The 24775-nt window shown below is 35.8% G+C and overlaps 1 protein-coding gene across 6 annotated transcripts in view; it reads right to left on the reverse strand.

The window, feature by feature from the left end:
- NOL4 (nucleolar protein 4) overlaps window positions 1–24775 on the reverse strand; it is a 407732-nt gene that overhangs the window by 269852 nt on the left and 113105 nt on the right. For all 6 annotated transcript variants that reach the window (XM_046025545.1, XM_046025543.1, XM_046025549.1 and 3 more), the window contains 3 exons: window positions 24196–24307; window positions 23181–23293; window positions 17065–17197 (listed from right to left, as the gene is read on the reverse strand). In XM_046025545.1, the coding sequence (XP_045881501.1) occupies window positions 17065–17197; window positions 23181–23293; window positions 24196–24307 (358 nt within the window). The remainder of the gene's footprint in view (window positions 1–17064; window positions 17198–23180; window positions 23294–24195; window positions 24308–24775) is intronic.

The following is a 24775-nucleotide window of genomic DNA, read 5'->3' on the forward strand; positions in this document are numbered from 1 at the left end:
AGTGATCATGAGATCATGATCATGTCTCAGGGACATGACACTGAAGGGAGCTCAGGAAGTGTGAGAAAGAAAAGGAGACCAATTTATTGTGTCTTCACTGTCCTCCATGGAAGAGAAACCTTCTCATCAGATGCCTATCCTTGTGGAATCTGCTGATGATGACCATGAGTCTACCAGCTTCCAAATGGTAGATTCGGGGCTTGTCCCTCTCAACCTCGGACATTCTTCGGGATCATCAGACCTCACAGTTGCTCCTTCCTGACACCTTCCCCCATGCTAGCCAGTGTGTCTGTGAGATTTTCCTTAGCCCTCCTGTTATGGCTACTGTGCTCTCCAGATGCCATGTTGGACACAGGGCATCTCTCTCTGAGGTTTGCGGTCTTCCTAACCACACCCTGGGTACAGAAGCCAGTTGTCTTATCCTTCAAGCATATTCCAATTACTCTGCAGCCCTGGCCAGGGCCAGTAGACTTTCCCCAGAGAACCATGTGGCTCATCTCTCTAAATTGCACTTTCCCACATAGAGCAGGAAGGCTAACTTCTTTGGGGAGAAAGTTCTTATTATACATTCTTGTCCTTTCTGTAATTTATTCATCCAGACCTCTAGGCTTTTGCTCCTATTTAAAACCAATTTCTTAGAATTCTATTCTATGCTTGGCTCTTGCCAGTGAAAGCCATGGTTTTAAAAAGGCACATCTATGCTATTAGTTTTAAAATATCTACTTAAGTACTCAGAAGCCAAACAATTGATTCTTTATTCTTTCCACAACATGCTTAGCCTAAGGGCAGTTCATTTGAAAAGACCTGGACTCTGCTTGAAAGGAGATGTGATGAGCAGAAGTAAAAGGATTTGAAAAACCAAGTACACGTAGTTTAACATCAAAATATGGCCCCATTATACCTAACAGTTTATAAAGCGCATGGCTTTTGTACATGCAAGTGCTTCTGCCTGAGGTGCTCTTGGGCTTTTCTTCACCTGAAACAGGTTTTCACCTTCTGGATCTACATCACTGTTTCTTGGAGACATTCCCAGCTCTCCCACAGCCAGGTTAAATAAATGCCACTGCTATCCTCTCTCATGAGTCTCCTTCCATTCATAGCGTTTGTCAGTTTGTAATCACAAATTTGGTCTTCTGTCTCCACCCTACTAGACTATATGTCAATGGTAATAGTGTAGACCCTTTTTATGTTTTGCACCCTGCTGAATTTCAAGCACTATATATAGTTCTGGCATATAGTAGGTAGTCAATAAATATTCGTTGTAAATGGCCATCTATGTTACTGGTTCCTGTCATAGATTCCGTGAGGATAATAAGGCAAATACTACTTTAAAATGGGGTGCCTGGGTGGCTCAGTGGGTTAAAGCCTCTGCCTTAGGTTAACGTATGTGAAACGGAATGCATCCAGACACATTATGTCATAGAACTGGGATCTGCGTTTTGGTCCTGTGAACCTTGGCCCACCGCTGCCCATTGTACCATTCCCTTGTCCGTCATCTTTCATAATGGCTTGGAATCTGCTTTATAAAGAATTCTTAGTAAACACCTGTTTAACAAGTAAAACATTGTTTTTAGTAACAAAAAAAGCAGCATGATTTAATGGAAAGAAAACAAAAGCAGGGTTTGATTTTGATGAGAATAATAAATGACCAAAGAGACCACTGTGATTATTAAACTGAATGACATTATTATAATATCACTACAATGGGGTAAGAAACATTTTCAAAAGAAAGTCAAAATACCAATATATCTGGAGCTTATTTATAGAAGTTTCATTTCCAGAATAACATTTTATAGTCTCCCTTTTAAGAAAATATGAAGTGGTCCTTAACTATAGATACAAATGCAAAAGCTGGACCATTTACAGATTGGCCAGCAGACAAACCCTAGGAACAAGCAGGGACATTTACAATCACTAGACAAAAAATACACCCAAGTGGGGTGCCTGGGTGGCTCATTGGGTGGGGCTGCTGCCTTTGGCTCAGGTCATGGTCTTGGGGTCCTGCAATCAAGTCCCCCATCGGGTTTTCTGCTCAGCCGACATCCTTCTTCCCCCCCTCTCTCTGCCTGCCTCTCTGCCTGCTTATGATCTCTCTCTGTCAAATAAATAAATAAAATCTTTTAAAAAAATACACTCAAGTGGTAACTGGTTCGATTATTAACCTTCAGTGCACTCAATGTAAGTTCTCGAAGCCACAATATTTCATGAGAATTTAGTAACCTTTATGGGTCTAGTTGTGTTATTTTCACAAATGCAAGTGATTTCAATTTATAATATTAAAGGCCTTCTTTGGCAGTTTGATGTTTTATTTTTAAAGTTTATTCACATTTGGGTACCTTTGAATATATCATCATTATATAAATTTACCTAACTGAATCTGGATAATTTCCACATTTTGTACCCTTTAACATTCTTTCAAAAATGTCTTTATTAGGAGCTCCTGGGTGGCTCGGTCGTTAAGCATCTGCCGTTGGCTCAGGTCATGATCCCAGGGTCCTGGGATTGAGCCCCGCATGAGGCTCCCTGTTCAGCGGGAAGCCTGCTTCTCCCTCTCCCACGCCCCCCCTGCTTGTTTTCCCTCTCTCACTGTGTCTCTGTGTCAAATAAATAAATAAAATCTTTTTTTTAATCTTTATTAGATTAACATTAGTACTATTGCTATAAAGTGTGTTATTTTAAGCCATGTGCCTTGTATGATTGATATTTCAGAATAGCCTATTCATCTAGATGCTTTATGTGGGGAAATGGTGCTCTTCATCAGTGTACACCTTACTGTTGCTCACACAAAGGTAAACTGAAATGTTACCCCCCCAAAAGCTTATAAGATAAATCATTATTGGCATGAGTGGATAATTATGAATAAATAATGTTTTTCCCCCTTCTGCCAAAGTTAGATCTTATTATTTAGAATAAAGAACAGTAAAGTAAAATGAGAAGCTCTGAAATAATGAATGCAGTAAAGGAGGTCAATCATAATTTCTTACTGTATTTCCAACAAGGGAAGAATAGGGGGAAATGAAATTGTCAAAAGTCAGGTACATATTTAACATATAAAAGAAAATATGAATTTTAAACACAGGGCAATTATTGTCAAGAGGTATTATTAAAATAAACAGATTTTAAGTTTGCTACTTCTCTTTTAGAAAGCTAGATGAAACCAAGAAATTTCAATGGCTAGAAATAATATTTTAATTTCTTTAATACAATCCAGAAACAAGATACATCATGAAAATAGGAAAGTATGGGGAAAACATCTACAAGTAGCTATTGTAGGCAGTTAAAAAAAAAGCATAGGCGAGACCTAAAATATGAACCAGAATATTCATTCCCTGTTCAGAAAATAAGAACATGATGGGACAGTTGAGCATGTATGGCATAAAATTATGTGTGTAAGCAAGCACAAGATACAGAACATAATAAATGCAAGGGTTACAGAAGTGGGCTTGTGTTCTGCCTTCGGCTTGGGTCATGATCCCAGGGTCCTGGGTTCAAGCCCCGCATCGGGCTCTCTGCTCAGCGGGGAGCCTGCTTCCCCCTCTCTCTCTGCCTGCCTCTCTGCCTACTTGTGATATCTGTCAAATAAAATCTTAAAAAAAGAAGAAGAGGAAGAAGAAGAAGAAGAAGAAGAAGAAGAGGGCTTGTGACCACTTAGAAACTCATCTTTAAAGACATAGGCTCCAGGTCTAGAACATCTGTGTTCCAAACCTGTTTCCACCACTCTGCAGTTGGGTGATGACAGACTAGTTATTTAGCCTCATTGAACTCAGCTATGGGACAAGAAGAGTAACAGTTTGTACCTCACAGGACTGTTGTGAAAATCTATAAAGTTAATTCTTAGGGCAGAGCCTGCCATTCAGTAAGCAATCAAGACAGTTCTTGTCATCACCTATCCTCACTTTCTGTTGGAAATAACTTAAAACAATTTGATTTTAGATGGTTAAATTCAGATGAGAGTCTCAATGTTTTTCATCAATTCAAAAATAGAATTATGCACACCACATTTTAGATAAACAAAGTGCTGATACTGTTGACATGCGTTAAGTAGGTTCTCACTGAGCCCAATTTAGAACCATGGCATCACTGTTTAGTGAACTAACCTCCCTGTACCTATAATGCTAATCTGATTTTTCTTGATTGCTTTATCATAGATTTGAATAAAGACAGAGCTAAGCAGTGATGAGTTGTATTTTTTACTCTGTATGATGATAGAATGGATTCTCCAAGATGTTATTATGCAGTAGCAATAATGATATGTTCGTGAAATAAATCCCCAGACTGAGAGATGTGCTGATTGATACTTGACTGCCAAAAATCTCAGCGTTTCTGAAATGTATATAGACATTTAAGGTTGTCAAAGCTTCAATGATGTTGCTGTTAAAGGAAATCCTAAGAAATCCTCCAGTACCTCAGGAGCTCAGGATAAATTTTGTGAAAAGTGCTTGAAGGAAGATGATAATCATAATTGTCAAAAGTACTAAAACTAACTCCTTTTCCCTCCCACCATCTCCCTTTCTCTTTTGTCCTTTCCACACACACACACACACACACACACTCCCCCCACCCTGTTCTTTCTCTCTCTACATACACACACAGCCACTCATACATACATATGTACGTACTATATACATATATTCAGGAAAGAGTAAGGGATAAGAGTTCTTAAGCATGATGTTCATAAAGAAGAGGGAGAAAAAAGGGGAGAAATAATTTCACATATTGGTAATACCTACCAGCCTTTGTGTTGATTGCAGTTTCTTACCAAAAGCATGGAAGACTGGCAGCAAAAACAAGACAGAAAATGACTCTGAAAGATTCTTGCAGTCAAGATTGGAGGGGAAGTGGGAAGTATGCTCCTTCAGTAATCACCCTGGTTTCCAAAGTTCTCTCTCTCTCATTCTCTCTCTCTCTCTCTCTCTCTCTATATATATATATATACCTACTTACCTTGGAATTAAAATGGCTGAAACTAATATTACACTGTATGTTAACTAACTGGAATTGAAATAAAAACTAAAAAACAATAAATGAAATGGCTCTTTAAAGATAGGAAGGGCCAGCTGGAAGAAGGACCGGGGTTTCTCCATCACTCTTTAATCTAGCCTGAGAAAACACTTAAAACAGTTTAAGGACATATAGAAAATGGTGGAGGGGCACTTGGGTGGCTCAGTCAGTCAAGCATCTGACTCTTGATTTCAGATCATGATCTCAGGGTGATGAGATTGAACCCCAAGTCAGGTTCTGTGTTTAATGGGGCATCTTCTTGAGATTGTCTCTCTCCCTCTCCCTCTGCCCCCCACCCACACTCACACACTCTATCTCTAAATAAATATTTAAGTAAAAAAGAAAAGAAAGAAAATGGTTCAGGATGAAAACAAAAGAAAATGTTATAGATGAGAAAGGGAACCTAAAAGGGTGAACACTCAGAGTGTTCTAGAGCTAGAATAAATCTTAGAGGTTATCTGAGGTTCCAATTTACACATATAGAAAGGTTGAGCAAAGATTTTAATTTTAAGTAGTCACTGGAATAGCTGGAATAAGAAATCAGGTGTCAAGGGGTTCTCAGTGGGTTAGAGCCACTGTCTTCAGTTCAGGTCATGATCCCAGAGTCCTGGGATCGAGCCCCACATCGGGCTCTCTGCTCAGCAGGGAGCCTGCTTCCCCCTCTTTCTCTCTGCCTGCCTCTCTGCCTACAAATGATCTCTGTCTGTCAAATAAATAAATATCTTTTAAAAAAAAAGAAATCAGGTGTCAAGATTTAAACTTGAGAGTTTCTCCCTGATGCCCAGTTAATGAATTCACTTTAGGATCTCAAAGCTACTTTATTGTTCCATTGCTCCTCAGTGGGTTGAGAGATAGATAACAGAGACAGCTATAGGCCTCAGAAACCCCAAAGTGAGATGTGAAGAGGACAGAAGATTCATTCACACGCAAGGAAATCAACTGCCATCTAATGTTTGGCAAGAAAAACTGAGTTCAAGAATTGAGGGCACTTCGATCTCAGAAGCAAGCAGATGGGGAGGAAATTTCAAACACTTCTTTAATTCAAAAACTACATTCTGTGATATGTCAAACACCGTTCTTGGCTCCAAAGGACAGGAGCAAGCATGCAGATGATACACTGTTTCCTGCCTGCAGGCTTTCTCAGTCAAATAAAGAAGTGAGAGTGATAAGAAAACAATTAAACTATAAATAGATAATGAATACAATGAAATATCCTTTCAACTGTTTTCTTCAATATCCTCTGATTATTCTTTCCCTTTAGGAACCTATCATCTAATTATGACCTTTGTAAACCTAGTAAATAACGATTTTTATGGTCAATTTAGCACCATTTTGTAACTGCTTTATCTCTCTGTACAACTCTTATGAAACACCAGCTTCAAAGCCCCGAAATTATTCAACCCTGAAATTATTTTTAACCAAAGACTAAAGCTGTTTCTTTTGTTTTGTTTTAAGTAATAGCTGGCTGACCCACAGGAACCACAAGAAAGTTGTATAGAAACACAGCATGGTGTTGACTTTACAGTGATGGTTTAGAAAGGTTAGCCAGGTGGCAGTAAAAACAAACAAAAATTTAGAAAAAAAAAAACTCCTTAGACTTTCACATTGGTAAAATTCAAGTGGTTCTGATTCTATAATAGAGCTGGAGACATAAATTTATAGGTTCAAAGTTGATTTGAATAAATGCCCAAAAGATATATATTTTCTAACATCTCTTTGGTGTCATGTGTATTCTTACTTATTTATGCATTCATTATCAGACAAACAAAACTCAATAGTTAAGGACTAAAGGGTCTAGTCTTTGCTACTTCGTCCTAACAGAATTTTGGCATCTCCTGGAGGTACCAAAACATTACATGTTGGATCCATGTAATCATTCATGGACCAGTGAACACGTCATAAAGGTCATGACAAAGCACAAGTAAAATACTTCAAAACAAAGAACTAACGCAGAAGTAAAATTCCAGATTAATCTCATATCCTTCACTGATCAGATTAGACTCTCCAAGTCAAGACTGGAACTTAGCCAATTTCCCTTAATTTTCCAGAGGTCCAGGAACTTAGCGGCTAAGATTGGATTGGTGTCAGGAGTTTGCTAGCTTTAGGCTGAAATCAATAAGTTAAATTTCTAAACAAGCACTTACTTATTTGAAAAGCCATGTATATGAGTAAAATATCAAGAAGCAGAATTTTTAATTCAAGAGAAAAGTAAACTTTCAGATATTGTCACCCTAATTACAAGAAAATATTCCCTACAAAAGTATTTAAAGTAAATGCATAACTAAGCATCTTTTTGCCATAATTAATGTTTTACATGTAAGCCAAATTGCTATTTCTTCTTCTGCCTTTGGAAACAGAGTAACTGCCTAAAAGCAATTAAAAATGATCAAATACACACACACAACCATACATAATATTACAAAAGAATCTAGCAATCAAAATTTCCTCCAATTCATAGACATAGTCCATCTAATTATCTATCTTCTTTATAGCACTTACAAAGATGCTTTCTATTTCTGACAATTATGAGACAATTACTTATAAAGGAATTGCCATGAAGAGAAAACTTTCTAAAAACTTGATTAGTATAACTGACTCAACCCAGAATAATTAATTAAAGAAGTTTATCATGTAAATTGTTTTTAAAATTGGCATTAAAACAATCTGAATTAAGAATAAGTACCATCGCTGTATCACTCGTAGGTATTTTAAGTCCAGAAGTGCATGCAACTTAAAACGTGGGAATTAACATCACTAGAACAGATTCAATTTGGGAAGTCAAATATTTTATTACATTTATGTAAAAGAAAATCTTTCTAATTATTTTTTTCTCTATGCAACATTTCCTAAACAATTAGAAGCCATTAAAGGAAAACAAAGTTTTGGAACAAAGAAAGTGACTTACATAAGACAACATAATATCAATAGGGAATTTGGTGTTCTGCCTAAAAAAATTTTAATACATTTTCTAATTAAAACTTACCATCATAAAAAATTAACCACTAAATTTAAGTTCATACTAAGTATACTGTTTTACATCATTTTTATTAAAAACATGTTTTATTAGATTTTCCAACTAAATTAAATGGTGAATAGTAATTGCTTTTATTATTGGTTTATATGTTTTAATAATTACTTGAAACTATCCCATTTGGCTAAATTAGATGCAATTTTAGTCATAAACCTACTTCTAATAAAATTTTACCCACATATACACAGCAGTTAAAGAATGTTATGTGTATGTTTGTGTGTATGTATGTTCTGAAATTAAATCCAAATGTGTGCAATATCCAGATAAAAAAGACTGCAAACAGATTGTAAAATTTAGTAGATGAGGAGCGTTTTCAGAAGTATTAAAAAACTGCAATACACAACAAGTTGTCATAACTAAGAAAACAGTGTTAACTGAAACCCATGCGTATCAATCCTTACTCAGAAGGTAATTCAGAAGATAACACTGGCCAAAACCAGCATTGAAACAGGACCATACCCACAGGATTCAACACCCTTTAGACTGCTGCCATCTTGACACTGCCAGTAGAAATGTGGGGAGTATAAAAGTATGGTCTGGAACACCAGCTCCACACTTTTCCCATGTGATGGTCTTAGGTCATCCCATTTGAGGTGGTCCCATGAATCTGTTGTGGGTTTTTTTGTTTTGTTTTGTTTGTTTTCCAGGTTTTTTTAGGTAAGTTCTCCAGGGAAGAATCTGCATATAATGAATTCCAGGGAGGAATTCAGCATATAATCTAAATTAGGACAGAAGAAAAGTAAAACTTCCACTGCCATATCTCTTTCCCAACTTTTTTATTTCACAGCTAATTTGCTATTTTTAAAAATTTACTCCCTTCTGTTTTCACTCAAAACAGGGCTATTGATGGTCATTTTACAAATGTTGAAATCAAGATATACACTATGCACATTGTTCTGAAACAGAAACCTCAATTTCAAAACAGTTTGTTTTTCCTGTCCTTCATGTTCTACTGTAAGTTATTTTACAACATGAAGATCAGGCTGAAAGCAATATGACAATTTCATGTGGTTAACATTACATGTCCTGTATGTGCTTCTAATGCCACTATGTAGCTCATTCTTGGGTTCAGTAAATATTTGTTTAAATAAACGAAATACTGAGTCTCTCAACACTTACCCTTGCCTAAGTATGCTCAAAGCTCCAAGTAAGATACTTGATTAAATTCTATGTCTGAATGGGACATATGCTTCCTTTTCGGCCACCTAACTCCTGAATATGCTTCCTTGGGGGGGGGGGGGTGGCGGGGATCAATGCTATATAATATATCTTAGTAAGAACAAAGATCCCCATTACAGAAGCCAAAGGGGCTCAAAGAATCTTGGAAAAATATTTCACACAGAAATGTGATTTTGATGGGTTTCTTACTAACACTCTTGGAAGTCAGTACACTATGGATTATTTTTTTTAAAGATTTTATTTATTCATTCATTGGACACAGAGAAAGAGATCACAAGTAGGCAGAGAGGCAGGCAGAGAGAGGGGGGGAAGTAGGCTCCCCGCTGAGCAGAGAGCACAATGCGGGGCTCAATCCCAGGATCCTGAGATCATGACCTGAGCCAAAGGCAGAGGCTTAACCCTCTGAGCCACCCAGGCGCCCCCACTAAGGATTATTAAACAGGAAAGTGTTCTAGACTACTATGTTATCAAACAAAACATTTATGCATTCCTGGGAACAGGAATTTAACCCTAGATTCTAGAGAGGGATATTTGTTCTAGTCATCTGTTCTAATCAAACTAGGCTTTGAAAGACTAAGTGGACATCAATGGGATTATTTTTTTTTTCTAACAAAATTCAAAACAAGATATTTTTCTGATCTTTAGAAACCATCTTCTGACCTTTTGATCCTGAGAACTACAACATTTTTAAAGGAAAATTAAGATTTTACTCAATTTATTCAATTCAAATTATTAGAATGCAGAATATTTACCTGTTAATTAATTTATAAGATATTTATAACATAAATTATTTTATTTTCACTAAACTGATATTTATGGTAAACAGTTTCCCTGTTTTTTCAGCAGTGAAATAAAACCTAAAATTCTTCAAAGTTTCTTATAATTAAGCATGATTGTGTGTATGTATGTGTATATACTCTATATAATATACATAATATATATGTTGTAGTTTAATATTTGTATGCAGGTTAACCACTGAGTTCTAATTCAGTTTTTTTCCTGTTTCTCAAAAATGATCTGACCAATTGAAGCATATCAAAACATTTCTAGGATACAAATATTATGCAGAAAGGGGGAGATTTTTTATTTAAAAATTTTTTTTTAAAGATCGTATTTATTTATTTAAGAAAGAGTGAGAGCAGAAGTGGAGTGAGGGTCAGAGGGAGAAGCAGACTCCCCGCTGAGCAGGGAGCCCAATGCAAGACTCCATCCCAGGACTCCAGGATCAGGACCTGACCTGAGGCAGACACCCAACCTACTGAGCCATCAGGCATCCTGGAAAGGGGGAGATTTTTAAATTCTAGTAAATGAACTATACATTTCTACAATCTAATAGAATTATCAAACACATCTTTGAGTGAAAAAGTTGCCTTGAATTTTTTTTTCATTCATCATGGATAGACACCAGAGCATTAGTGAACTCTTTAAGAGAATTCTTAATTCTCAAGTCCTTCTCCCTCTTTTTTGTTTCTAAACAATATCACAACACTTTGCTTGGCACAAAGAATGCTGGTTCTTAAGGTTTCAACGCATAAAGAAGTCAATGCTTTTTTTGTGTGTTTGTTTGTTTGTTTTTTAAAGATTTTATTTATTTGACAGACAGAGATCACAAGTAGGCAGAGAGGCAGGCAGAGAGAGAGAGGGGAGGAAGCAGGCTCCCCGCAGAGCAGAGAGCCCGACCCAGGGCTCGATCCCAAGACCCCGGGATCATGACCTGAGCCGAAGGCAGAGGCTTCAACCCACTGAGCCACCCAGGAGCCCCAGAAGTCAATGTTTGATACATGAATGAAGTACCAAATACTACAAAAAACAAAACAAAACAAAACAAAAACTATGATACAAAAATATCTACTATTATTACTCGACTGAGTTGAGAGACAATCTGGGGACATGGAACACACTCTCCTAAAAGTAGTATGTTCTGTGATGTCATGACCAAAATCATTAAAAAATGAGGGCTTAAGGGAAATGTATGTATATTCTTTCTATTGCATTCCCTTAATTTAAAAGCTGATTGAGCTAATATGTAGAGTTAAAGGGGTGTCTCAACTTCCCTTTGTACTCCTATAATCTTAAAAAAAGGGCAAAAGGGAAAAATACAATTTGTTGTGATTTAAAAAAATAGAAATCCTTTGCTGATTATCTAATGTTTTTGAGATTAATAAAATACAAATACTCCCTTGCAAAACTATCAATAGTATATAATATTAACTCAGAAAAGCAATTAAAATGGTTCTTAGAAAAGTATATTTCTATCAAATGAAGTTGAATGTTTATTTTGAACTGAAACATTCAAGTCTGTCTCTAAATCTCTTATTTTGCCAGACATCCTTTAATAAATAACTTCAGATAACAACAATAACAACAAATAAATCATCTCCTTTTAGAATGTACAAATTTAGAATAAAATAAATAGGGGAAAAGGATGTTTTTTGAGCTATGGGATGTTCCCACAAATTTCTAGACTCAGGATTCAAAGACAGAAGACTATATGAGCACATTTTTATTTATAATCCATTTAAATGGATGGTAGAACAAAACACTAATTGAAGAACACCTGAATACAGAACATTTTTAAGCTTTTTAAAATTTTTAAAGAATTTTTTAAGATTTTATTTATTTATTTGAGAGAGAGAGAGAGGATGAGAGGGGAGAAGGTCAGAGAGAGAAGCAGACTCCCGCTGAGCAGGGAGCCCAATGTGGGACCTGATCCCGGGATTCCAGGATCGTGACCCGAGCTGAAGGCAGTCACTTAGTCAACTGAGCCACCCAGGTGCCCCCATCTTTAAACTTTATGATCTACAGAACCTTTTGGAATTCTGTAGACCACAGCCATTACACTGCATAGGGGAGCCTCTTTCACAATCAGCTACTTATATTTCATGACAGCTCCAAAGACCTCCTGCTTTTATGATTAACTCAAGTGATCAGGTAATCATTAAGTGATTTTAGCCTCCAGGTATTACTTGAAGTCTGTAAAAAAGTTTTACATAGCTTAATATGTTTTACTCAAAATCGGGTAAAGGTGGCCAAAGAGTACAAGCTTCCAGTTATAAAATAAGTAAGTCCAGGGGATATAATGTATGGCACAGTCACTACAGTTAATAATTCTGTATCGCATATTTCTAATTTCTGCATTGTTGCTAAAAGAGGAGATTCTAAAAGTTCCCATAACAAGAAAAAAATTCTAAGTATGTATGGTGATGGATGTTAACTAGACTTATTGTGGTAACCATTTCATGGTAAATACCTATATTGAACACTATGTTGTAAACCAGAAACTAACATAATGTTACATGTCAATTATCTCTCAATATTTTAAAGGTAAAATAATTACTATATGCTAAGATTCAAGGTTTTTAGACTTTTACCTTTTTTGTTGTTGTTGTTGACTTAGGGAAGCATTATAAGCTTAAAATAAATAAAAGAGGGGCACCTGGGTGGCTCAGTTGTTAAGTGTCTGCCTTCTGCTCAGGTCATGATCCCACGGTCCCGGGATCGAGCACCCACATTGAGCTCCCTGCTTGGTGGGAAGCCTACTTCTCCCTCTCCCACTCCCCCTGCTGTGTTCCCTGTCTTGCTGCATCTCTTTCTGTCAAATAAATAAATAAAATCTTAAATAAATAATAAGTAAACAAAAACAATATTATACATAAATTTTCCCCTTCCTAAATTCTTGTTCTAGTTTACGTCCTCTAGACCTTTACCTAAATATCTAGCCTAGTGGCAAGACATTTCTCTTCTTTTTCCCTCTTTCTCCAACACACATAATATACATATATCCCCCAAACAAATTTGTATTATCTCCCTTCGTACTGATTAGGTTGCAAATCTTTCATAACCACAGTGAGGGGGAAAAAAAAGGATTTTTAACTCTCCATTTTATATGGTGTCTAATAAAGACTTTGTTATACCTATACCTACCTGTGTTATAATTATAGGGAAAGATTTCTAAAAATCACAATATTTCAATTTCTTTACAATAATAAATTAATCACTTAGTATTAAAGAAAATAGAACCTTTTAATTTAAAATTTTAAATGCTATGTTATTCATATTCTACAAGTATTAAACTGGGGTTCCAGCTGACTATTAAAATATGAGTTTCACTATTATTTCTCTAAAGACTTCAGAAACATCAAACCCATGGCTACAGAGAAAGACATTTAACTGCCAGGACAGAATAAAACAATATTCTAGACTACCCCATCTAATATAGTAGCTATCAGACACACGTGACCATTTAAATTTCAATTAACACTGATTAAAGTTAAATGAAATTAAAATTAGCATTAGCCCTTCAGTTGCACTAGCAATATATCAAGCATTTTGTGGCCACAGCATGGCTAGTGACTATCTTATGAGCAGCACAAATACAGAACACTTCCGTGATCTCAGAAAGTAGACTGAATGTGATTCCTAGAGTCTTTTCCAACCTCTACTTTTCAACTGCTCTTCATTAGGTCTCTTCAGTCTCCATCTTACTGGATTCTTACTCAGACCCTCCTTCTCTGCCTCCAACAGTTGTTCTCAGCTTAGGGAGATCATGCCCCCCCCATGGGACATTCGCAATGTCTGTGCCATTTCTGATTGTCACAATTTGGGAGACAGGATTTAACACTGACGTGTGGCGAGTGGAGGCCAGAGACATCACTGAACACCCCACAATTCACAGGACATCCCCACAATGAGGAAGGTTGTGCCAGTAGTGCCCAAGTGGAGAAATCCTGGACTAGACCACTCGACGTTGAATCTGCATGTGGACGGCCCACCCCAAACTGGGTTTGTTATATCATAAGTCCCCAGCTTCTGACTGCTCTCAAAGATCAGTGTACACCATCTACAAGAAAGTAATACACCCTAGATCCAATGTATGTCTAGCACTCAGAGTCCCCACTAACTTAAGAAAGATAGACACAAACTACAAAAGTTTTACTACCATGAATTCTTATTTTTACAGAGGCTGGAATTTCCCCACACCAGGTAGATGAGCAGTAATCAAATGTGAGTGATGTCATGTACACTTTGTTCCTTTAGGTTGTGTGTTACATGAAGGTAGGGACCATGCTTTGCCCACCATAATACATATGCATTTCATAACATATGCATTCATATATAGGACGCTCTAAAAGTAAGGTAACACTGGATGAGAAAAACAAGATACGGAATACTGTAAATGATATGAACTTATTTTGATAAAAGAATGGTGAGAAAATATTCTGAGTATGTACATATGTTTGCGTGTGTGTCTGGGTGTGTTCATCTGTGTGTATGTGTGTATAAGTACAGAGAAAAATGAAATGGTAACAGTAGTTGGCCAATACAGATTCCCTAGGAGAATGCTACCATCAGGGGAAAGGTGAAAAAAAAAAAAGTAGAACTTATGTGGTAAATCATGATAATGGTAAAAAGTTATATTTTCATTGTAAATAATGGGGCATTCAAGACCTACCTCAAATGGAGCAACTGAAAGGAAAATCAAAAGCATAAGATCTATTCATTTAAAGGCATTTTTGTTTTAGAAGTGAAACAGCTAATTAATAAGAAAAATATTATCATTTCCTACAATGATAAGTCTTCTGAAGAACATTAAAATGCAGCCATTTGGGGGAGACAGTCCTGAGCTCTGGATAAATATGAGGGCTTGGAGAAGTAAATTTAGGATTTATCAGGGTGCAGTTGGTATTAAAAGCTACATGACTCAATGTGATCATCTAGAGAGTGAACGTGGGAGGAGAGAGAGTTAAGGGTTGCAACTGAGGGCTCTCCAATGTGGAGTGGCAAGGATGAAAGTTTTCCTGAGATGAGCAGAAAGAGTGGAAGGGAGAAAGGGGAGATGATGGGACAAGTCCTTAAATGAGTTTTGTGGGTAAGAGTGCTGTGGGCATGGTACAGAGGAATGGGGCATGGAATGGATGGGCCCAATGGGATAAGTGGAGGCTTCTAAAGAGGACATTTATGACACCATGCTTGTATGTAGGAAAAGAAAGGAAGGTCTTGCAAGAGAAAACTCAGTGAGAAGTGTGAAGGCACTTATATAAAGGAAGAGTTAGGCTTAGGGTGGAGAAGGAACGACTACATATGTCCTTATCCTTGAGGCAAAAATTGGTATGTGATGAGAAAGTACTTTCCTCTTGGAGTATATAATATTTGAAATTATTCCACTGGATTTTATTAAAATCAATATAAATTTATATCTCATCAGCTATTACCTAGCCAAAGATCCACAACTGACAACTTCAAACAAGAAAATCATGAATTTGCATCATGGGACACATCCTCTTATTATTTACATTCTCTAGAATTATAGACTAAAAAAGACGATAGCATAAACAGGTGAAACGCATGAACAAATATTAGTAGAGTTATGTATCACTGATATATATTTCTGTTATACGACAATCCCAGTGCTAGCCAATTTCGAATAAAAAATCAAAATCTGAAGATGTCTACCCATATTTTAAAAGAAAAAAGATTGTGGTGCCTGGGTGGCTCAGTCGGTTAAGCGTCTGCCTTTGGCTCAGGTTATGATCCCAGAGTGCAGGGATCCAGCCCTGCATCAGGCTCCCTGCTCAGCAGGGAGTCTGCTTCTCCCTCTCACTCACCCTCTGTACTCTTCCTCTCTCTCTCAAATAAGTAAATAAATAGTAAAAAAAAAAAAAAAAGAGGAAAAAGATAATTTATATACAAACCAAAAAAACTTTATTCTTATAAATTTCCCAAGAAAATGTCCTTTCTATCCCAATAGCTATGCTACTCTGTAGTGGGTTAGATGTAATTTTAATGCCACTGATCAACACGCTCCTCCTTCCTTGTAATTCATGCCAAGGACGCCAACATCTTCTGGACTCATCTAAGCCGTGAAAAAGAAACACCCTTGCCAAATATTTTTCCTTGAACTTTTGGTGTACTTAAAACTAGGGATTTCTTAAACCTTGACAACAAAACCAGATCACTAGTAGCAGCTAGAAATGCAGCAAGCTTTTACAACAAGCTTTTCATAGCAACTGTCAGAGAAAGCAAGAAAAATGTTTCAGTTCCCTATCTACAGAGGTAGACACAAAACTATACAGTCCAAAAAATTCAAGGAAACTTGTGAATTACAGGAATAAAAAACCAATGTTGAATAAAATTGTTCATTTGCCATCTATAACCCTTCATTTTCATTCACCATTACCCTAGTAAGATACGTTTACTATCACACATTATTCTATACTTGCCAAGATCTCTGCAAATAGAAGACCTAAAACATTAACTGCCTAGGCTACTTTCTCTACATTCCCAGTTGTCTTCCCATCAGGAACAACTGGATAATTCAGGGATTGCCAACGGACCCATGAATAAAAGATCATGCTCTTTTTCTTTTTCCCTTTACTACTGAATAAAGTAGATCAAAATCCCCCAAAAATCCCCTTACCCAGCAAAATCACTTTGGTAAAACTGGCCTTTTACATAATTTGTTTTCTAATTACAATTTTGTCTTTCAGGAAAATTAAAACATCCAAATTATTCTTCTGATCATTTTTAAACTCTTAATTATTATGGCTCAAGAAACCAAAGCTAGTAAACATCACAGAAACCGAAACTACACTGATATGACACATTTTATGTTCAAGGAGCAAAACGTGGGCACGCTTGGATTTTTATAACTAACATCTGTTTATAAATCAGTCTATCACCCTAGTTTTGAACAAAATACTTGAAACTAAAAATAATGAAAGTGGATAATGGAACCTGAGTATATAGACAAAGTCCCTGTAGGAACAGAGAAAAAATTGGCACAAGAGAACGAGATGTTTTCATACATTCTAACTCGGCTTTTTGTTGTTGTTTATTTGGTTTGAAAGGCTTACCATCTTGCTGGCCATGAAGAGCTTGAGGACTTTGCATTCTTTCCTCCAGATTGGAGCTAAGATCAGAGTTCACAGCTGACATCCGTGTTGAATCGCTCATATCAAATTCATCACTTTCTATGGAACTTTCATCCTGAAAATGGTTTTAAAATATCATCAAACATCACAAAATATAACGTTCAAATAGTGACCGTATTATCTACAACGTCAATTAGAGTTTAGCCAGTAAGTAAGCTTTTTACAGAACTCAGTAAACATGTAACCTATTAATAGATACTTGAAATAACAAATAATGGAATAATGTCTCCCTTTAAGGAATTTCAAAACTTGTGAAAAGTCAAACAATGTTTCTACGCACAGGCAAATTTCAAAAGTAAAATAATGTGTTTGGGAAGGATGTAGTTGGGGAATTATCCTAAATAATTGAAAAAAAAATTTAATTAGCCAAAAAAGTCCTGGAAGAAACAAATAACAAAATATAACATATAGAGAAGTCTATGTTTTGAGTCCAAAGATAAAGGACAATAAAATAGTATAAGCAAAAATCTTAGGATGCTAAGAAAACCTTAACCAAAAAATTGTCATTGGCAAACAGGATGGACAAACTTAACACAGATAGACTGAAAATCCACATTTACTGACAGCAAGGTTTTAACACATCCCTTCTTTCCTTAAAAGCAAACATACACTGTACGGCAACCCCCAAAAGTAGGTCTGGGTAGAAGTGTGCAAGTTCCATTTCCCAAAAGCCAGTTCACCGAGTGGCGAAATTATCAAAAGGCCAGTTTTCCAAACACCCAATTCATCAAAACCTGCCAAAAATTAACTTAAATCAAATTCAAGGTGTTTTGCTGTAGCTATTTCACTGAAGCAAACTCCTGCTGGAGAACTGATTTTTGGGCAACGGCGGGTTTATGTAGGCAGAGGGGCCTGAAAAATCTATGGTGACATACTGGAAGAACTGAATCGAAATCACCAGGTTTGACTTTAATTTGTAGGTGTCTGATCTGAAAGGTTAGCATTAATCTAATAATTAACAACAGCTGCGGGGTCATGTCATTTATGCTACAGATAACTGTTCTTTACATTCGTTCACTCACTTCAGCTTCATCACTACCTGGGAGTCAGGTCCCAGCATTCATCCCATTTTATAGACTGAGAAATCGAGGCACAGAGCAGTTAAAGAATGTATCCCACGATTATACACCAGAACTGGGGTTTATATGAAGTCACTCAGGCTTGAGAAAATAGCTTCTTTGAATAGGAAGAGTTACCTTGGCTTCATAAATGACATCTTGGTATCAGCAAAGAAGTTGCTATGGTTAGGGGGCAGGAACGTTCTAGTAGACTAACAAATTGGCATTCTGATCCATAGGTCAGGTCAAGGTGATTTTGGTGTCCTTCCTTTACAAAAGGTCTGATCATGTCTGGGTCTACTGAGTAGCACTAGCTCTTCATTAATTCAGCAAGGAAATGCCACCCTGTGAGGCCTCTGGGCAATCAGCCACATAGACTTCTCCCGGCGGCATGCCCTCTCTCTTGGTACATTATGTTTTCTCCAATTCTAAATTCTAAGAAAATCCAAAGCATCTGAAATAAATATATATGTTAAAAGAGAAAAAATAACAGAATTCAATGTGCACATCAATGTTATCAGTGTGTACCAAACACATATACATACATATATATGCACACATAAGTAAGTGATAGATATTTGCTATATACACTATCTATAGTGTTTACGATATGATAGTATTTTGGAGCATATTCTCTAGAGCAAGACAGAAATGATTTAGATCCATGCTCTGCCACTTAGATGTGTTACCTTAAGCAAGTTACCTAACCTTTCTGTGCCTCAATTTCTTCATCTATAAAATGGGAATTATAGCATCAATCTCATTGGGCTATATAAAGATATAAAGGAAAGATATAAAGGAAATATAATAATACTTAGAGTAGTTAGAACAATGTCAGATATAAAATAAGTGTTAACTGTTTAATATTTTTATGTAGAATATATAGGAAATTCTACAGTATAAAATAGGGTTCTTGTTGATTATATTTTATGAACACATACAAAAAATAAATTTAAATATAATAGTAAAGATGACCAACATGTGTTTATAAAATCGCTGTGTATTCTATAAAAACATAGTCTTTAGAATCAGCATTTATTATATATACTGCAAATAGCTAACTACGGGTAATCCAATAAAATATCATTTCCAATATATACCAACTGATATATATTATGTGTGCGAGTGAATAAGTGTGTGTGCAAAATGTATGTGTCTATGAGAATGTATGTGTGTTTAAAGAAAAGCTAGACATAAAGAGATCACCACCTCTGATCTACAGAATCATTATATAAACTGCTATTAGGCATTATGAAATAATCAACACACATTTTATCAGCAATAAATAACACTCATATCAGCATGCTTTTTAAGAAATGTGGACAATAAATTAAATGGTTATATAACCAAATGTGCTTGTTATTTTATTTTTTTAAAAAATCACTATGCTATTTATCATGAGTGGCTTAATGATTGTGACTCTCTTAAATATTTTCCTCCTTGATTTTCTATGAAATTCACTTTCCACAATGCTACTCCTTATTAGAATATAAATTATCCAATTGTTTAATTTATAAAGACCTTTAATTAAACTAAGTGCATGAATTCATCCTGTAAATTCTATTATAATTATTAAATGATTAAATTACTATCTTTTAATAAGAAGTGGCAAAGTGTATAAAATATAATGTTGTGGAGTTTTTCTATTATCAAATAGAGGCAATGTTAATCACGCTGGAAATAAATTACTGAAGATTTCTGAGAGTGAAGAATCAGAAAACTTGATTGATATGACATTAAGTGTTTTATTTTATTCATGATCATCTGTAGGCCATTCATCTAAATTCTTTCCTCTGTGAGTATTTTGCTCTGAATGATAACCAGAAAGAGTCTTCACATCCCAAGTGTGGCCTAATTCCTTATGTTACTAAAATCTTATCATAATGAAAACCATGGCCAATTATCATAGCATTTGCTTCCCTAAAACTTAAGTTTTAAAAATCAGAATAAATATTTTCCTGTAATAAATAATTTTATCCCGAGTCCTTTTAAGACAGTTGTGTGAAATTCAGATCCCTGATCTGTTCCATATCTTATTTTAGTTTTCAGTTTTCAGATTTTACCTCTAAAGAATCTGTAGCATGTAACTCTTGGTTTCCATTGTTACTGTTCTGATCTCATGTTCCCATTTCCCAAATGATTAATAATGGTCTCCTAGTTATCTACTCACCTCCCATTTCTATCCCCACCAGTCCTGTTCATCGACTACTGTTAATCTTTCCACTTCAGAGGGGTCCTCTTCTATGCTCATAAATTGGCAGCTATATTCAAGGCAATCTAAATCTACCACGTAATGTGGAAGCTTCTCTGTCAAACATTAGGGGTTTCCATAAGATTGTTTGACAATCACTCTCACCAATTTCATCTTTGTTCTGTTTGTCAATTACCTTATGCTCAAATCAATATAAAGCATATGTTATTGGCCTTTCCATGAAATGCACCACCTCAGACCCTAGTGCGCATGAAGGCAGATAATTGATAAAGATTCAGATCACCAGGTGTCACACACACTATGTCTAGAATCAGAATCTTGGGGTGGGGGTCCTGCAACATGCAGTCTGATAAGCTCCAGGGGGCACCTCTAATGCTGGTTATTTAGCCAGTAATGTTCAGAAAACCATTCTGTGCTGATGGAATTGGTTCTAGAATATTCCTACTCAGTCAGGGGACTATGAGCTACACTTAGCTATTGAGCACTTGAAACATGACTAGTGCAACTGAGGAACTGAAAATTCAACTTTAGTTAATTTAACTAATTTTCAATTAAATTTAAATATCCACATAGGGCTGGTGGCTATCATATTGGGAAGTGATGACCTGATAATTCCTCATCATTGGATCTTGAAGATACTTCTAATTATTCACGATCAGCAATGCAACAAACATCCTAATATACAAATTGTTGCATTCATCACATCCCTTAGTACAAATTTCTAATCAAAGCCTATGAATAACTTTTAAAAGTCTTTAATAATTATTATCTAACTCTCTCCCTGTAAGTTTATTCTGGTTTAAACTCCATCAACAATTCATAAGAAGGTCAACTGATCTTACATTGGATAAGGCATTTTGTAATCCTAAAGGAATTCCCATTCCTGTCTTTATTTCTCTTAATCACATTTCGTATCTTCTCATAAACATACTTTCATAGCTTACTTCCTTTCTTTTCTCCCCCTCACTAGAATTAAGTTTAATAAAGGAAAGATTTTTGTCAATTTACTCTGTTTACCTCCATTATCTACAAGAGGGCCAGTTACATAGAAGGTACTCAAAAAATAATTGTTGAATTAATTAACACAATAAAGTTTAAATATAACTGAGCACAAAGAAATATCTCACTTGAATTCCTTTTTAATGTGATTTACTTAATCACCTTCCTATCTTTCAATAATCATAACTTCTAAAATTTTACAAATGATCTAGTCACTTATCTGAATATTTTTGAGGTAGTGTACAACCAATTGGTATCTTCAAAATGTAAGATTGAGAGTTATTTTCCTAATCCAGTTATAAATTAAAAGAATCTATTTCCTTTGTGTGAAATAGTTATGATGTTTTAGAAGCCAGAAGGACTCAGCATATGTGGGCTGTACTGTTGGCACAAAGTTGATCTTCTTACTTTTTAGCCTAGAAATAAATGTACCAACATCTAAATGAGCTTCCTACAAATAATTTGACAGCTCGAACCAGTTTATGAGGTTTTAAATTTTTTTCCAATTATATAATAAATGATGGGAATAATTATTCCATTCTCCAGGATGGATGAACGCTAATGTTTTTTCAGTTGTCTCTCATGTCTTTGACCCAGTGATTTTATTACTATTTGTTTAATCATTTATATGTAGCCATCTGGTAATATAAAATCTGAACTGCCACTGTACAGATACAGATCATCTCATAGAGTATACCCTTACTTTTTGAGATAAAATAATTTTACAAATATAGTTTTAAGATTAAACCTATTCAAATACAGAGGAAAACAAAAAGGAATGAGTTTTATTAACTAAAGTAGGTTCAACAAAGTAAAATTGAAAGAATTTTATACTATATCAAATAATGCTATATTTGAAAGGTATTTAACCCATTTCCTATTATGGAGAAATTTCAAGAAGGAGTGTATGGGGGGGGGGGGGGAAGGAGGAAAAAAAATAGGAAGGTATGTATGTATTAGCCTGAGAAACTATTCCTAATATTGATAATCTGAATGTGCCCATTGATTAATGGTCACTAATTAGCTTAAGGGGATTTCCTAAGCCCCCATTGCTACAGGTTTTCGGGGTAATATATATACCTTGGTCCCTGCCTTTGAGATATTTCCACCAAACTGATCAGTTAATTAGTATCCTAGAGAAGAGTAAACAAATGTGCATTTGTGTCTAATACATGCCAGCAAGCACATTTCTAGATTCTTACAGAACAAATCAAACAGAATAACTGGAAACATCAAAATATCTCTAATTAGGAAGGATCACCATAACTTATCTCTAGAAAATGCAGAGAAGTAGACAAACTAATATAGAGAATAATGAAAAAAAAAAGCATTAAAACACATGAAAGATTTAGATGGTAGAAAATTTATTATACTTGAAATTCTTACTAAAACGACTTTTTTTGACTTCCAGGCAAAATCACCTTCGTACTAAAAGCTTGAATACTTTCCTTGGATACTCACTCATTTGGGATACCTTCCCCTGAACTTTCTAGCCCTTTACGGAGGCCAGCTTGATGGCAGTCAATTACGGAAAAATGAATCTGTCTTGGGAACGAGCACATTCCCACAGAACACAAAGGTAGCTGTGTTGAGACAGGGACTGTCTCTCAAGGACCAGAAGTTTCTGTCCATTTCTCCATCTGTGCAATCCCAGTGACATTCCTTTCATTAAAAAATAAATTACCGTCTTCAAAATGTCGTCACGCTTAATACGATAGTCACGGTTATCAAACTTCATTCTGACTCGGAAGTAGATATTTCCATTTTACCTCATCTTGCTGTGAGTTGAGCAGCTGCAGTTTCATGTGCTTCATATAGGCCATGGTAATCGGCATGTTGTAGTCAATCATGCTGGTCACCAAAGTGGGAGGTTTTCCATTATCTGTAATAAAGCATTTTTAATGGGTATGAAAGTGATACCGCCTTCGACCTGTAATTTCAGAATGATCCAATTTGTTCACATTGAAACAGGATTCTAGATACCAAGTCTTTAGGAGATTGGTAGCCGTATGGATGAGTTGTAGGAAAAAATAACTGTACAAAGGTACATGAGGCAAATTAACGTTACAGATTTAGTTATTTCTAACTGCGGGAGAGCTTTTTTGATACCCTAGTAACAGTGGGTGAAGCGAATATAGTGATTAAACAAAATTACCTGTATTTTTTGGAGTTTTCTCCTTCGCTGCATAACTACTTTCTCTATGTGATACTTGAATGAAAAGGGAGATTTGTGTGCTTTTTCTTTTATCTTTTTCTTTTTGTTTATTCATCCCCCAACACATGGGAATGGACTAGCCTAAATGTATTCTTGAGACTAATTTAAACTCTGAGAGAAACTGATAGATTAGGAAAAACAGCTACATAATTTTTAAAGAGCACTAAAGACAAATTTTAACCTGCATGTAAAAACTCAGTGGAGGAGCTCTGCGCTACTCATCACTTTCAGAAATAAGGAATTGGTAGGTTTAAAAGGACACCGATGAAACATCAATTTCCTCACTAAATGTATGTAACATACCATGCAATACACACAATATGTGAAAGTTAAAATATTATTATAGGAAAAAAATTATCTGCCACAGTCCAAACTGCCTTTCTTCAGAGGAAGGGCACAGACTTCCTCTGTAAGTGGGTATTCAAAATTCACTGCTTCCTACTCCAATAAATGAGATGATCCGACTTGTTGAACTGTTTCAGTCTACCACATTTTTATAAAAATGTGGGATATAAATTGCCATTATGAATAAAATTACTTTAAATTTCACTATTTGACACTGCGGCTACCTTTGTGATCTGTTCCATCTGGGTTTAAATGCATTCTTTTCTGGCACTCTGAGCAGCTCATTAGAAACCGTGTCACCGCTTCTCTTGGAAGGAAGGCATAGCTCTCTGAAATCTGAAATGATTCACAAAATAGAGGTGTTATTATATAAGCTGACTGAGCATGAGTCAACAGAAATGATCACTGTATTTCCAAATAAGACTCATTGTTCCATAATGGCAGGAAGCACAATGAAAGCATGCACCGCACATCATGCATCATTTCAAGAAATATCTATCCAACTTGACTGCATGTCTCTTAATAATAGCTAATAATGTGATGTGGAGGAAAAAATAATCAACCACATCTGGGTGGAGATCTATTTGTATTTCTGCATTTCTTTTAGGAAAAGTAATCACAGTGTGCAGAGAGCCTAGTGAATTTTCCTGATTAAAAATTGTCAACGTTGTTTTTAAACTTACTGCTAGCACCATCATAGTTTTATCCAATTTTACATATATTTTTTTTTTAATTTAGCCCCAACTAGAAACAAGAAACTTTGGATTTGAATTAACGAACGTTTCTTCATTACGGCTTTTTCAA

The sequence above is a fragment of the Meles meles genome, chromosome 12, assembly GCF_922984935.1.
Source record: "Meles meles chromosome 12, mMelMel3.1 paternal haplotype, whole genome shotgun sequence".
NCBI lineage: Eukaryota > Metazoa > Chordata > Mammalia > Carnivora > Mustelidae > Meles > Meles meles.